Source organism: Platalea leucorodia (genome assembly GCF_965183815.1).
Source record: "Platalea leucorodia genome assembly, chromosome: 14".
Classification (NCBI taxonomy): Eukaryota; Metazoa; Chordata; class Aves; order Pelecaniformes; family Threskiornithidae; genus Platalea; species Platalea leucorodia.
Window position 1 is genome coordinate 2,819,856 of NC_138836.1, and position 16,439 is coordinate 2,836,294.

Below are 16,439 nucleotides of genomic sequence, written 5' to 3' on the forward strand. Positions count from 1 at the left end.
TGGGACTTAGGCTGGAAATGCTCGGGTTTTATTTCACAAATATCTTACATTTGGCTCAAATTAACTGAACTGCGCTGTTCCACTGGTGGAAATCTGGAGTAGTTCCTTTGACTTTAGATTTCTGCGGATGGACTTGGCCCCGTACAGAGCAGCCGGGCTGCAGCCCCGGCCGAGCCGGCCCCGGCCGAGACCCAGTGCTCGCCCTTACTCTAAGACGCTGAATAGAGAGACATGATGGAAGATCACTTTTTGCCTTTGTTATCTGATTTAGCCCATGAACTGCAAGCTGCAACAATTAGCCAAACCCCAAAATATCTTTGGCATTAAAATTGGACAAAAGGAATATAAAGAAGCATTCTGTGCTGCTGACGCATTACCATTCACTACAACTCCCCATGATAAATACCAGAACTGCTTTGAATAATAGATACTTCTGGAAACCTTCCAGCTCACAAAATGAACTGGACCGAGTCACAGCTATTACTCCATGTCCAGAGGCTGGAGTAGCAATCGCTGTTCTCCCCGCAACTTTGAGCAGACACCTGATTTTTATCCATTTATTTACCTTTGTTAAATCTATGGATAATTAAACTAACTAGGCTGCTCGAAGGGATAACACAACCCCAAGGATGCATGCTCTATTAAATACAGTTCAGAGAGAAGGGAGCAGCTCTGACTCCTTGCCTGCAGTTGGAAAAGGGATGTGTAAATGGCCAAGACGCGGCCAAAACCTACCGGTGTGCCATGGTGTGGTCTGCGTTTGCGTAGAAGGGGAGGGACGGACGGACGGACAGCTGAAGGACAGGGGTAGTAAGATCTAGGGGGTTTTTTGTCATTCAGACTCTTCTTGTTATTTTCACAAGGGGATTTTCATTTTCTGAAGGGTTCAGGTTGTCCCCAAGTGCTTTCATTAAAACCGACACTACGCTAGCTATTACCCATCGCTAATGAGACCCCTGGCTGAGTGCGTATCGGAACAGAAAGCACGTCCTCCATTCCACTCAATTACCCTAACAAATCCCATTTTTACAGTCCAGAGTACCTCCAGTTGCTAACAGTTTGGCTCCAAACGAATCCCCCCTCCCTGTTTCTAGGGTGAAATAAATAAAAGTGCCTCAGCCCCGGGGTCTGGGCGCTGCTGGGGTGCGAGCGGCGATTCCTGCGCGGGGCTTCGCACCCCTCTGCGTGCTCACGGCTCTGAACGTCTGCAGAAGAAAGCTTCAAAGAGCCCGTGCAGCCACGTTCCCATCTGCGTGTCCATTCAAGCCCAGGTGGTAGCAGAGAAATAAGGGTAACAAAAGAGCAAGGATTCGTTTTTATTTATCGGTAAATGCGAAGCACTGCGGTGACGTTGCATATACTGGTCTGTGGGTTTATCTTCTGGTGCTTCGATTTGGAAGGGCTGGGAAAGCCCTGGCATGGTGGGTGAGATGCTTGCCTGGCTTCTGCTGATTGTCCGTGCAGAAGATGCTAGCGCTGCAATGTCAATTGGATTAAAGATCCTGACCTCCCCTCGGGGACCTTTGGATGAGAAGGTGACAAGACCTAATCCAAAGGCTGTTGCAGCCAGGATGAGGCTTCCCCTCGGCATCCAATTTTTCATGTCTGTAGTTGACCTGTTGGCCAAGGCTTTTACAATCTGCCCTCCTGGCCTTAAATGACCTCGCAGGCGGTCTAAAACATAAGTATGCGTGGCTGAGGATGTGCTGTGGTTTCAAGTAGGAATTAATGTGCAGGAGTTGGATGGCCCGCGTTCATGCAGAAGGTCAGGCTGGCCACAACGTTCCCTACTGGCTTTATAATTTTTGAATGAGAGGCAGATGCTTGCCATTGCATTCCTGGACCAAAACTCGGGTCCCCAAATGATATCTTCAGCTTTCCAGTGGTACATGGACATAGGCTTGGCCCAGCAAGCAGCAGGAATCCCTCCCTCTGCTCCCTTTATAACCTCTGACATAAGCATTCTATATTCTTAAAAAACCCCCAAACAACAAAAACCCAACAAAAATACCCAAAAAACCATAGAAGATTCAGGCAAGCATCTGATGAGTATCTGGAGGGACTGAGGCTGATCAGAGCGGGTTTTCAGTCCTCTGGAACAAGGATTTTATTTACCACGTTTGTCCTCTTGGCTAACTGTGTGCCAGACGCAGCTACCACGTGGAGGAAGAAGCAAGCCCAAGCCCCGTGAGCTCGCAGGGCCGGCACAGCCCTCGCCCGGCTGCCAGAGCTCCTTCCCCTGCCCAGCAGGGTCTTTTTTGGGGAGATCATTTTATTTTTCAGCTTTACTGAGCACTTAGAGAGATGCGTTCAGTGAAAAATTGCCCCGAGTCCTTCACTTGGAAGTTTTGGGGGTTTATTTTTTTAACAGTACTCTCTGTGTTTTCCTCCCGGTCTGCTGTACGTTTTCTTCCTAGAGCAAAAGGGACCGCATGAAGGCGTGGGTACGGGCACGTCTCCCCACCTGCTGCAAAGAGAGAGACTCCTGGTCCATCTACGTCTTCGCTCCTCACTCAAGGTAAGGCAGCTGCGCTCGAGCAGCGGCGGCGTGCTGGGCATGGACGCCCTCGTTACGATGGCTTGCTCTGCCCGTCTGTCCCAGATGGGTCTCTCTGTCGGTCTGCAAAACTCCCAGTCCTTGCTCCAGTGCTACATCGGGGTCACACAGCAAACGGCCACCGGCTGCAGAGAGCCGCTGAGGGGTGGGCATGGCCCTGGCACAGAAGCGTCCAGTAGAGACCCATAGCCCAGGGCACGGCTACAGCTTTATCAAGTTCATCACTTGCTTCGTCAGTGATGCCGGTGCTCGGCAAGTTTTTCACTCGACGGAGCATGGGGAGTTTGAAGCAGGGGGAAAGGTGCTGCATTAAGCAAAGAAATCTGAATTTGCCCCCAGTGCACACCTACAAGACAGCAAAGGACACTCCTTGACCTCCTAAACCCGCCTCTCGACCTGGACTTCTCTCTCCTCTCCCTTCCCTTCCTCCCTCTCCCAGCAACCCCCAGAAAACCCCCTCTCCTCACCTGCAGGACCCCAGCCCTGCCCTTCCCAAAGCCCAGCCGTGCCGGGGCCATCTGGGCTCTGTGCTCTCCTACGTGTCCCTCTGGACGTTAACCTGCGCTTCACGAGGGTTTCCCATGCTTGAGCTGGCGGGCGCGGGACAGCATTGGAGTTCATTCATACACAGATTAGAGAGATTTTCAGAAACAGACTTTGGGAAATGTAATACGGTATTATAAATCCTGGGTCAGTGTACAGCCATCTGTCACAATAAATAGCTTCTGTCCCTTTATTCCATGTGTGCTCAACCCTTACAGGCTTGCTGGGAGTATTTCTTCCTTTATTTAAGCTAAACCTGAGCGTTACGGACCAGGTAGGGGGTCGGATCCAAACCTGGCCGCGTGTCTGAGTTGTGGAAGCAGCTGCTCCATTTCCAGCGAGCCAAAGTCCTCTACGAACATCACCAGGGCTTGAAATTTGTGGCCCAGTTCTGTAGCTTGGATCCTTTTCTGTTCATACCCCGATCTGCCTGCAGCATGCGGCTCTGCCAGGGAGGGGATTGGGAGATTGCAGCTCATCTGCTTTGCAAACAGAGCGCTCAATTCCCCTCCCATGCCTCGAGCTGCTGCGTTTCTCCCCAACCAGTTGAGCATTAATAGCTAGTCTGTGTCTCCTTTTTTTTTCTTTCTTCTTTCTCGGCAGATTTCGTCTGATGTGCAATAAAATCATCACTCACAAGATGTTTGATCATATCGTCTTGGTGATCATTTTCCTGAACTGCATTACCATTGCCATGGAACGACCCAAAATCGAGCCTCACAGTGCTGTGAGTTTTTGAGGTTAACCTTTTCCTGTGCTCCTCGTGGAGCCAACACCCGTGGCTTGGACTCCACCGCTGTGCCCTTGGTCTCACTTTCTTTCTCTTTTTTAAATGGGAAGCTGCCAACACCCCCTGTGTATCCTTTGAATTAGGTACAGCAGCTCTCCTGGTCCCTACCCAGCCGCCTTTCAAAGTACACGAGCAGAGCTCATGGCCTGCAATATATCGAATATCCCATTTCTGCAAGTACGATCAAGGTTTTAACACATGACATAAGCATGACATCTGTCTCGGTTTCCTTCCCTGATAAACCTTCAAACACTTTTCCTCTCTCAACACAATGTTCGTTTCTTCCATCTGTTCTTCACGGGCACGTATGTGTGGTGCGAAGGGAATGGGGGAAACTGTTCATTTCATACCCTTCTCTCCCCTTTGTATATCAGCTTTGTTGTGACACAAGAAAAACCGAATTGATACAAGCACGGCAATGCCATTTCCCCGAACCGTTTTGTTTTAATAGACTACGTAAGGATTTCTCAAACCAGACCCTCACAGCACCAGCATCCATCAGTCAGAGGGGCAGAATCATCCTATTGCTCTTTTATTTTAGCATAGACTGTGACTGAGAGATATGGTGGGCTCTTGCTGACGTATTGCAAAAGACTGCTCATATCACAATCGTATAGAATCCTGTTTTGTTGATGTAGGCGTGTCAGGCTGTTCATTTTTGTGGATCTTCAATGCAAGACCTTAAAACTGGAGTCTTGGCTGCTCTGTGCCTATTTTAAGCTTTCCCTAGTAGTCCTCCTTACTGTAATAGTTTGCCCAGTGGTCCCTTCCCTAAATCCGTTTTTTTTCCTCTGGTTATCATGCAGTCGTGGGGCACCAACTCGCAGCTGCAAGAAGAGAGCGGGACTCCCTGCCAGCCGATCTGGCAGGAGGAAATCACCCTGCTGTTCCCCAAATGGGGCACCCTGAGAATGTCCCTTGAAACCCCAAATGCTGCTTTGGAGCCCCTTGCTGTTTCCTCTGAGAGTCACCATTCGCCAAGGCTGGCTCCAAAAGGAACTGTGGTTACGCAGAGATGAAGGGAATGGGGTGACGTGCATGAGTTGGAGGAGTCCACAGCAAAGAGCTGTAGCACAAAAGTCCAGTACTTTGTACGTGAGAGGAGGAGGATGAGCTGTGGTGTCCCCAGGCATTGGAAGAGTGCAGAGAGGAGAGGGGACAGGGACCGGTGTGAGGTTCCTCAGCACCAGGTTATAACCAAGGGAACCCAGATGGGTCGTCCAGGGCTGGAGCTGAGCTGGACCACGCTCTGGGAGCAGCAGGGAGGAGAGGGGGATGCTGAGCGGTGGGGCCGGCAGCAGGGGAGCCCGGAGGAGTGCGCGGGCCCTGCCTGCGCTGATGGAGCTCCCATCTGCAAACCGAGCGAGTTAGTTTAGCTTGAGTTGTTTAAAATAATTGTACTTTGCTTCCCCGAGCTGTGGATTTTCTAGCCGCTTCAAGCGAGGTCTCTTTCCCTGCCCCAGTTTCAGCTGGCTTATCGGAACAGGGGATGCTGTTGCTAGCCAACACGCGCTCCCCATCGCAGAGTGCGCAACGTGGGCCGGGGAGATTATCCTTCAAAATAGCCACGCGCTTGCCAGAGAGGAATGTAATATCCTCAGTCTCTCCTCCATGCTATTGCTGTTTTATCTCCAGCTCCACAAGCAGGTCCCTCCACTCTTTCTCCCGGGTACTGCCTACCCCTCTACAGCAGTCTTTTGTGTGGCCGTCAGCTAACGGCCGGGGATGTTTCCTATCACAGCTCAGGCAATCACAGTGCAGGTCTAGGACCTAATTAATTATGGACCCAGTATGGAAACAAGCTACTCTGTGGTTCCTGAGTCACTTTCAGTAAATCATGATCTGGCAAGCGAGAGAGTTGCCAAGGTGTTTTGTCTTGTTTAAATTGTATCTCATTTTGAGCGAGAGATCTGCATCTCTTCCAGGACTGCTCTGTAGGGAGAGGCAGAAATAAATCCAAAATTGTTATTAGCAGGACTGGGGCCGGTTCAATTGTATGCGCACATGCATACATGCATACGCATCATCTTTCCTCCAGCCTCCGCCTTCTGCTGTCCATTTTTCAGTACAGGCAATCAGAGATTGTTCGGGGATTAGGGAAAAGTGTCATTTATTTAATGATCATCATTAAAAAGAAAGGTTTCTGCTAACTACAGATAGGGAACCAGTCTGCGGTCTCATCTGTAATCAGTAGCTGCTATTGCAGAGTGGTGGCAGTGAGGACTGCGTGGTCTGGTGGGTAGCGCAGGGGACTGGGAGACGAGACCATTGGGCTTCACGCCCAGGTCTAGCCCCTGGCTTTGGGCAAGTGAATCAACCTTTTGGGGGCAGGTCTCAGCTGGCGCAAACCCCCGGAGCTTCGCTGGCTTTGGTGGAGCTGTGACAACTCATGCCAGCTGCGCTTCGGCGTCCCGTGGGTCCCGCTTGCCTGGCAGCACAGCCACTCTAATATTGACTTAATTTCTGGGAGAATTGGGAGCTCAGTGATATTTGCACTGTGCGGTGATGTCCGTAGGTGAGGGGCAGGTAGAGATTTGTCAAGCATGGTTCGAGGTGGGGAGATGTCCCTGTTTCTGCTGCAGGGGCGGGGGATTTGGGGGCAGATATGGGGGGATTTGGGGGGAGATGGGGGGGATTTGGGGGGGATTTGGGGGCAGATGGGGGGATTTGGGGGCAGATGGAGGGGAGATGGGGGGATTTGGGGGCAGATGGGGGGATTTGGGGGCAGGTGCCGGCGGCTGCCCCTGTCCATGGTGCTGACACAGACCCGGGCACGCGCAGCGCTGAACCCTGCCGAGGGTTATTGTCTAAATATTTGGATTTCTCCCTCTTTGCGAGCAAACAGTCTGAGCCTTGTTTCAGCACAGAAGCTGGAGAACAGTTAGCAACTGCCCAGATATGCAGGGGGAGATGTACAGCTGCGGAGAGCGGGCTACAAAACATTGTCTCTTTTTTGTTTTATAGGAACGGATTTTCTTAACGCTCTCCAACTACATCTTTACAGTTATCTTCCTGACTGAGATGACAGTTAAGGTAAATGTAGCTGGAGGATAAGTGTGCCTGTATTATATCAGTGACATTTTATTACAGTGGACTCACAAAACCCCTAGGTCTCCCAGCTATGGGCGAGGTGAATATTTTCCTCTTCTAAATCATATTCAAATACCCACCACATGCCTTATTCTGAGCACATTTTACATCGGAACAATTTCACTGAAGTTGCTGTTGATTTACACCATTATACGAGCAATGGGATGCTTCAATTCAGCAATCCTTCCCTATTCAGCAAAGCTCTTGAACACATGCTTAACTTCAACCATGCACGTAAGTCCCATTGTCTTCAACAACCAATTGTCCTCAACAACCTGAGCAGCTCTGTGCTTTCCTGAGGAGGGAGAGGCTGAAGTACATTGAAACATTTTGCTGGATTTGAGGCAGGAGGCTCAGAAACCCATTGCTGTAAATCTCTCTCGTGTAATTCATAATCATCTCGCAGAACAATTGCTCTTTCTTTGGAAAGTTTCTCTAGTTTCTTTATTTGCAAAGCTTGTAAATGATTGCTTTGGGTCAGCCACTCTGAACCTTTACTTCAGCAGTCTGTAGGAAGAAAATACAATCAAACTGTTAAAGGCAAAGCTAAACACGTTAGGAACAGTTTTCTGCAGCTAGGTTTAGCTGCGTTAAAAACGTATCAGCTGTAAGGGACAATCTGGGATGTTTCTGCAGAGATTTTTTTAATATTCTTGCAATATGATACTTTGCTGATTTGTCTAATTAGGCTTCTATACCGGGAAGCAAATGGACTCACAGACTTGTATCTGTAAATAACGCGTTCTCAGCAGGTTGCTAACTGGAAGAAACATATTGGATGCGATAGTCATAATTTGTTGCAACTTGGTGTCCGGGCAGGTGGTGGCACTAGGCTTGTGTTTTGGGGAGAAAGCCTACTTGAAAAGCAGCTGGAACGTGCTGGATGGGGTGCTGGTTCTCATCTCCGTCATCGACATCCTGGTCTCGATGGTGTCAGACAGCGGCACGAAAATCCTGGGGATGCTACGGGTTTTGAGACTGCTGAGGACGCTGCGGCCCTTAAGGTAAGCAGAGGATGAGAAAGACCTAAAAGAGCATGGGGGTGTGTGCCAAAGGGGGAGCCGAGCCTCTCCCGCAAGCAGCAGCATTCGTGCAAGCGAAGGGGCAGGCGAGACAAGGGCACGGCGCCCGTCGCCAGCGTTGTGCCCAGCCTCCTGCTGCTCCGCAGACAATGAGCGTCCGCAGGTCCTGCAGAGCCGCGAGGAGCTCCGGGCGCTCGCTGTGTTTTGGGACCAGCCCCAAGTGCAGTAGTAAACTGATCAATGCCTCTTTTGCTCATTAAAACACACATCCCCTGCTATTTGTGTTCTCATTTGCTCTGTGTAAAGTGCAGCTTAACAGCTTCTTCTCCCCCTTTCCTTCAGGCAGTCAATGGCTTTCGTAACAAAGAAGGAAATTAGTAGCAGGTGGCAGATCATTTTTAAGGAAGCAGAAACTAAACTGTTGCTTAACCTAGAATGCAAAGAAGCTTTTTTTTTTTCCCCTCGGTTCCCCATTAATTTTACAGAGACATTTATTCTGAAAATTGCCCAGACAAGATGAAAGCAATTGTCCTGCTAACTTGGTGCCCCATCCCTGACAGCAGGCAGTATCCCATGCTCTCTGACAAGAACCTGCCCGAGGACCAGCCTCTTGCAACCAGGCATCTGTTTGGTCCTGTACCCCAAGGCACGAAGGTTTCTCTCCAAGCTAAATGCAGTCCCTCTTTAATACCATTGTTGCCGCTCTTGTTATGCAGCAGCTAATAAACCTTCCTGCTCAAAGCATCTTTGCGTGCCTGTCATATCTTACTGCTGCTTCCTTCATAAAAGGTTCGCTTTGAGTCAGGATTTTCTCTTTCAGGATAGAAAAAAAGGACCCTGCTTCTGACAGAAGATGTTGTTTTACTACCCCTGTGTGAATAATAAGTCTAAATAACAATGGCCGTGCCTATACGTATATCTTTCAAATATTCTCAACAGCTATGAAAGACATTCTCTTGCACTGGGCTATGTGTATGTTGTGCCTGGTGAGTTTTAGGACGTGAGCTGCTTTAATCATTTTTATCTGTACAGATAGCACCATCGGTGTGGTTCAGCTCCCTGACCATATGATTAGACTGTCTTCCTACGTGACTCCACTTCAGGCTTTTTTCTCTTCATGTGTCCCCCGGCATCTCCATGTCAACTCTAATTTCTGGGGGCAGTTTCTGCCAGATGGCTGGTTCAGTAGATCTGCTCTGCTCTTCTTTTTTGCCTGATTTTTGATCCATGTTAAGACAATCTACTAAATAATCTGGATAGCTCTGGGTAAAAGAAGGATCGATTTCCCATCTCTGAACTGTGGAATGCAAGTTTCTCTTTTGAGGTGGTGTGATTGAATTGGATCTAGAGGAAGAGGCTTGGGTTGTGCTGAGCCCTGCTAGAGTCACCTGTCTGACCTAGTAAAAGCCCTGTATGCTCCTTTGTAGATCTGTAGGCCTGCCTGGGCAGGACCCGGGTCTTTGTTCACTAGAGCCTTTCTCTGCAGTCACCTATGTGCATGAGCAGTCTGCAGTTATGGGGAACAATCCACGGGGTAACTGCAGGCTGGAGGAAGACCTGCCATCTGGAGCATGTGCAGGATTAGGCTCTTCCATTCCTCTTCCATTCCTGTTGGCATTTGATATGTTTTCTCAAGAGAGCGTGTGAATGTTTTCAGCCAACATACTGCTTTCTACTACAAAGGAAATGTAAAAAGACAGCAACAAGCCCATTCCCTAAATATGCTCACAATCAGTTCTATTTTCCTGTAATTAGATTTGTAGGAAATGAAAAAGCAGCCATCAAACTGGGGGCTTTTCAGTAAGTCATAAATCCCCGCATGTGGAAACCCATCTGCCTCTGCGATGCACATCTGGGCTGCCCTGAGCACGCCTCTGCCCGCGGCTGCCCGCTCTGCCTTTGCCGCGGGCTGCGCCACGTGGCTGCGGGATCTGCCCGGGATGTTCAGCTGGATCAACACGGGATGACAGCTGGGACAGGCGACCTGAGGTCTTTGCGCACTGTGGCTCCAGTCCCTGTGTCCAAGTGAAGTCCCCAGTGGAGACCAAGCCAGTTTTTCCTTTCCAGGAAAGCATAGGGCAGAGACCAAAGCGACTGCTCCGTCCTCGCCCCAGAGGAGCTACCCCGGCTCCTTCTGTCCTCCCTTTCCGTGGGCACTCGGGGACAGGGCTGCAGGGAGGACGCCCTCAGTGAGACGCCAAGCCACGGCTGCGTGTGTCACACTCGGCTCGAGGGCAGGGATGGCCCTCGTCGTCTCTCCATTGGCTTTCCTGCTTGATGGTCTGAAGGGGTTCTTCTTGCAGAAGACCTCCCTCATTCTGTCTCTCATTTTCTCCTGTGAAAACAGCCCTGTGCTTTATGCAGCACATGAAACCATGCACGCTTGTGCCTTTTGCACAGGCATTAAAAAACACTGGCCTGCGTGCCGATCACGGACTTCTGATTGCATGATTGATTATCAGCCTCCAAATTGAATCCATGAGGATTCGAGCCCAGCTTTATGACCAGAATTCCAAAAATATATTCACAAAGGAGTGACATTTAAAGATGTTTCCATGACCCTCTGATGTTTCAGCCAGTAGAGGGATTGTTTATACAATAACATTCCTTCCTAATGCGTTCAACCTGCTGTTGTTGGGATCAAGTGTTGTAGCTTAAGATACAAGAGAAATCAAAATTGAAAATGTATTCAGAATTAATGTGGATGGATTTCAGTGCTGTTTTGCTCTCTACAGAGCCTGGGCTTTGTCTTCCAAAGCAGATGGATAAATTATTCACTTTTCATACCATTGCAGTATGAAATAGTCATTTCATAGACTCTCTTCTATCTGTCATATTATCACCTTTGCTAATTTTTTTTTAATCTGTGGAGGAAGGTCTTCATTAACATTGATCTGCTGCTTCATCTAAGTGCTACTTCTTCTGAGAGCTCTGATCAGAGGAGCAGGCTTACTGTTAGCAAATGTGATCCAGCTGGGGTGAGGCTGGCAGTGGGCTCGAAGTGTCTCACACCAGGGGTTTAACAGCATTGGGAATGCTGAGAACAGCAGAACGAGGAGGAACTCAAGGGATTAACATTTCTTCACGCTGAAAAAACAAACTAAAAAAAAAAAAAAAAAAAGGTCTCATTTCAATTTGCCCATTTGTCATGTGCAGACTGGAATTGTCCTGAATGCAGCCTCCGCGGGTCTATGGCTCTGGCACGCCCGGAGGGCTCCAAATCAGCTGCATCCTTCAGTGATAAATTGCAGGAGTGGTGGGTCAGATAATATGATTTTACAAGCCTGATATCAGCAGGACCTTGGGCAATATTGATGAGGTGCAGGGATGCTGTATGTTGACGTATTGGAGGTGACACTAATAATCTGGAAATGCTGAGGATTTCATTGGCACTTATTAGGGAGTTATCAGGCTCTCAGGAGAGCGGCAGGAGTCTTTGCACAGACTCGCCTTGACATTGGATCGGGCCCTTAGTTTGAGGCAGCTCCAAGGTCTGAAGGTTTTCATTAGTAAGAACTATTATTTTTCAAAATCTTTTCAGTCTTCTCTCCCTGTAGGGCTGGAAACAGCACTGGCGTGGATCTAAACTGGTGGCAGCTTTTACCCTCATGCATTCTCATTTGAGGAATTCCCTGGTTGATCAAAACTCTGAAAGCAGCCAAATGCTGCAGTTTCTCAGCCCTTTTTTCCTCAACACGCGTGACTTCACAAAGTCAGACGAGTAACCTCCTATTTTCTCTCTCTGCTGGATACCCAATAGTATCTCACAAGGGAAATCACTTTATTATTTCTAGACTAGGCTTTCTTAATAAGTGTTGGAGAAAATTATCAACTTTAGGCTCTGGAGACTAAATTTCTTCATTGTTCCCCCCAAATTTAAGGATGCTCCAGAAGTTTAGACCACAGGCCTTCAATTTAGACCTGCCTTTGGTTCCATCCTGTGTGACAGTGGGCAAAATACCTAAGTCAGGATCCCTAAAGGCACCAAAGTACCTAACTTCCATCAAAATCATTGGAAATGAGGTGCCTGCATACCTCTAAGAACATGGCTTGCGGTGCTCCCATGCCTCAGTTTCCCATCTGTAGTTTGGCAGTGGTACTGTTTCACCCAGGACTGTGTGAGGGTCATAGGTGAGGGATGGCGAGGTCTTCAGGCCATCCGAGGATCCAGAAGAGCAATTCAGCCTTAAACTGTCTGGCCCGCTGCTTGCTTTGTGCACTCGGATAGAGCGGGAAGAGCCCTCGCCCTGTGGACTCTGCCCGCTAGGCTGGAGTAACCAGCTCATCGTGTCGGGCACGCTAACCTGCCGTCCAGCCTCCTCCGGTAGCTGGCCTCAGCTCTCGGCATCGGTGCAGGCACAACGTGACACCAGCAGCGTAGCTGACCCAGCGAGGACCTCAGCCTGGGCTAATGCCCGTGGGCAGTTTTGGTAGCCCACACCAGCCAGTCTTCACGCTGCCATGGCTGCGTGGGGTCCACACTATCCCCTGGGGCATCTCAGCCTTGAGTAACCTCCTGCCCCCGAGCCATCTCACCCCCTTGCTCGTTCCCTAAAATAACCCAGATCTGAGCATCAGGAAAGCCGAGGTGGCCAAAATAGGGAGCCACAGCAGCTACCTGGAAGGGACACCCAGCGTGAGGAAAAGCAGCATCTGCCTTTTGTGTTTCACTGGTAAGGGAGTGGATAAAAATACCACCATCTGTTTCTTTTTTAAAATGATAATTGATGAGTTACCCTTGACATTTTGAGTAAATATTTAACCAGAAAAAAGGGAAATAATTTTTAGCTTTTCAGGATACTATTTAAAGCCAACAATTTTTGAAAGACGTGGTGCCTGTGCACTGAGCTCTGCAGTTTGCTAAACCCGTCGGCTCTGGGGCAGGAGAGCGTTGGCGCAGGCTTGGCTGGGGTCCCAGCGAAGGCCACGCGTGTCGGGCGTGTGGTTGTGGCCGTGGGGACCTCTGCTGGGAGCACCATAGCTGGGAGGGGGGAGAGAGGAGGAGAACTTGGATGCTCTCCAGGCCACACAACTCCGAGCGGTGCTTCAGGTGGCGCAGCCAGACTTGGGGCGAAACAGGAGAGGCGGTGAGAGGACTCCCATGGCAAAAGAGAGAACCAGGCAGAAACAAGAAGGTGGGGAAGTTTGTGGCGCTTTGGAGTGCCAAGCGTTCAAAGGAGTCACCAGCCGGTACCCAGCAGCACACAGGCGCTTCCCTCCCTCCGACTTACACGGCAGACAGCTATTTCTGCCTTGGGAAAGCACAGTTTCTATGGCATCAGTACAAGTTGATTTACAGAGCTAGGGAAATGCTTAATTCCAGTTGGCATCAGGAGGAGGGAGGCGTGCAACCTCTTCAGATGCCTTTCTCGGTCCCCCAGCTCTCCACCTCCAGGTCTGTAAGCCTGAATACCTCATTCATCTTGCCCAGCACGGTAAGATGGCTTCTCTAAATCACACGAGCCCTGTCCTTTCATTGTAGTATTGTCCTTGAGAGTATAGTATCATTTCTTCTTTTTTTTTTTTTTTTTTTTTTTTTAACCTGCTTCAGTCATGACATCTACGTTATTCGTCCCCAACCTTCCCGTATGAAATAATCTTCCGTTATGAAATTCTGTGCAGTACCAGACAGAGAGGAGCTACAGAAATGAGGTTAGATGCCTGTGGTCCTGCTGGTGAAGTTTCACCTGGATGACACCACTGGTTCCGTAGCTGCGGTTGTACAGCGGGTAAAAAGCGGAGACCGTGATAGTACTGAGGGGTAGCTCAAGTCTCGGTACGCAGCAGCACTATAAGGACACGTACAGGGTTTTTTTTTTATGGTGAGGGTGGTGAAACACTGGAACAGGTTGCCCAGAGAGGTTGTAGATGCCCCGTTCCTGGAAATATTCAAGGTCAGGCTGCACGGGGCTCTGAGCAACCTGATGTAGTTGAAGATGGCCCTGCCCATTGCAGGGGGTTGAACTAGATGGCCTTTAACGGTCCCTTGCCACCCAAACCGTTCTATGGTCACTACAGATCTGCAGGCAGCTGTGTAAGAGTGGCTGCTCCATCTCACAGACTGAGACAGGGAAATCAAGAACCTTGCCTAAAACTACGCAGGAATGGACACTGGGAGGCCCTGCCTTTGCCGTCCTGGACAGGCTACAGGTATAAAGGTGTGTGTTTGTGGATGGCCCAGACCAAGAGGCTGGATCCCAGGGAAGGTGTGATCAAGGCTGGAAACCTAGAGAGCTCTCTGGACCGAACGATAGGAAAAGTAAAATGCCAAGGCTTGAATATATTATAGTGAATCCTAACTAGAAGATGCTGATCAGCAAACAGATCAAGAATAGGTAGTGGGTTAGATTAAAACCAGCATTCCAATTTTGAAAAATATGGAGCTAGCTTATATATCTTCCTTTCCTAGGTCTTTCTCCAGTGACTTTTCTGGGCTGGCTCCTCGTACGTGGTCTCCTCCTCCTCCTTCTCTTTTATGCAAAGCTGTATGTGTAGGCAGAGACCCCTTTCACTCAAACACCTCCATAATCTCACAGGTCAATCTTCCAGAACTACTTCTTCCATGACTTTTATTTGCCATTCTAAAAAAATTCCCTAATGCTGTTTTCTCCACATCTTCTATCCTGGTAGGAGGCAGAACTGGGTGAGAACAGGACTAACATAGCTTTTGTGCTTACTTGCCCCTACAGAGTCATTAGTCGAGCCCAAGGATTGAAGCTGGTGGTGGAGACTCTCATGTCATCTCTGAAGCCCATTGGGAATATCGTGGTCATCTGCTGTGCCTTTTTCATAATCTTTGGGATCCTAGGAGTTCAGGTGAGTCCCCTGTAAGCCTCAGCACCTAACCCAAAAGCGTAACGAGCCCCAGACAGCCCCACGTCTGGGTAGCTGTACCAATGGGCACGCTATGAGCCTTTCTGAAACCGAACCAATGGGCTGTTTGGCCGCCTTGAGGAACGCTCCTTGCTCCTAGTGAGGAGGAAGCAGATTTCCCATTATTGGTCAGCCATTAAAAACCCATTAACAATCACAGCCTAACAAGAGTGGCCCAGCTACACGCATCCCTAGCCATAGCTGAAGGAGCAGTGGTTAGGGTCAGTTAGCAGGATTGGGTTTGCCTCTCTCTGGTTCCATCGAGGTTTTCTGCCCAGCTCTGGAAACGCGTGTTGGTTTTGAATCTGTACCTTTGCCATAGCTAACAGCCTGACGTGACTCAGACCCGAGGGCTGACACGGCTCTCGGCCCCCGCCCCAGCAGCACAGCGCGGCCTTTCTAGCGCTCTCAAGACACATTGATTCCTGACTGCCCAGTCTGGGCTATGTGTCGCTTGATGTGTTGAACTTTCTTGAAGCTTCCCTGTTGCATGCAGTGATACGAAAGCCAAGACGATGACCCCCTCAAAGGCACAGAATGGGCTTTCTTCATCCTTTCCCCACCTCAAGGACTTCTGCTCTGCCCGCAGCGGGACATGAATCAAGCCGTTTCTTCACTTTCTTCCCCTGGCCGCACCACAGACGGGCCAGGCATGACATGTACCACCAGAAAAATTCTGCTCAGGCAAACTGTTAGATCCCATTCCTGTTGCATCTGGGAGATAACATGGGGACGTCTCCCCTCCACCTTTCTTCTAGGTATAAACCAATGGGAAAATAGAAGCTCTCAAAGCTGAAATTGTTGGTTTGTAAACTCCAGAGAGACCTTGACCTGGAGATTCAGTCAGATTCTTCCAGTTTGTATAACTGAAAGCATGCAGAAATAGAGATTTCTGAGTCTGCCTCCTGCCAGCTCTGCTGGCAACATCCTCGGTCCCAGGAGCGCAGGAACCCGGGGGAGAAGTGGCAGAGTTTCCAGTGCAATTGGTTTCTCAATACCTGAGAAGAAGAGATTGTTTCATATAAATATTCTGACATAGCACTTATTTCTTTCCGAAGTTTGTCTGATCTGTCACAGCCAGCTTTGGAAAGCAGCTCTGTTCGGCTTTGTTTTGAAAAGGTGTCTTATATAATATTTTATACTAATATACTGTTTAAATAATAAATACAGCATTGAAAATAAACAGAGAATAAAATCATGCCATCCGTAACCATCTCAGCACCTAGATTGGCTTAGCATTAGAGTACAACAACATCCATCCATTATACTAAACAGATTCATAAAACTAAGCATATCCCGTAAAACAATATGAAACTCAGACTCGGCAAAATTGATGCCAAACACCAAAACTTGCAGTATGCTCTTTGAATTCCCTCCCTGCTAATTGTGATTGCTTTCCCTGGTGACTTGCAGTCTTAGGTTAAATTGTCGTGACTGTTGATGTGCTTAAGTGGTAGATACAAGCAAGACTGATCCTGTATTCAGGATCCAAAATTCTCAGTTAATATTTATGGCTAATTAGGTGTAAGATGAGGGCCATTGCTATTTCCTATAAAAAGATGAT

General features: G+C 48.9%; 1 protein-coding gene across 1 annotated transcript in view; it reads left to right on the top strand.

Moving 5' to 3' along the window:
* CACNA1G (calcium voltage-gated channel subunit alpha1 G) overlaps positions 1-16,439 on the top strand; it is a gene marked incomplete at its 3' end in the record, with an annotated part of 148,389 nt that overhangs the window by 96,960 nt on the left and 34,990 nt on the right. The window contains exons 18-22 of the mRNA XM_082327130.1: positions 2,418-2,518; positions 3,704-3,827; positions 6,855-6,923; positions 7,800-7,984; positions 14,692-14,818. Coding sequence (XP_082183256.1) covers positions 2,418-2,518; positions 3,704-3,827; positions 6,855-6,923; positions 7,800-7,984; positions 14,692-14,818 — 606 coding nt within the window. The remainder of the gene's footprint in view (positions 1-2,417; positions 2,519-3,703; positions 3,828-6,854; positions 6,924-7,799; positions 7,985-14,691; positions 14,819-16,439) is intronic.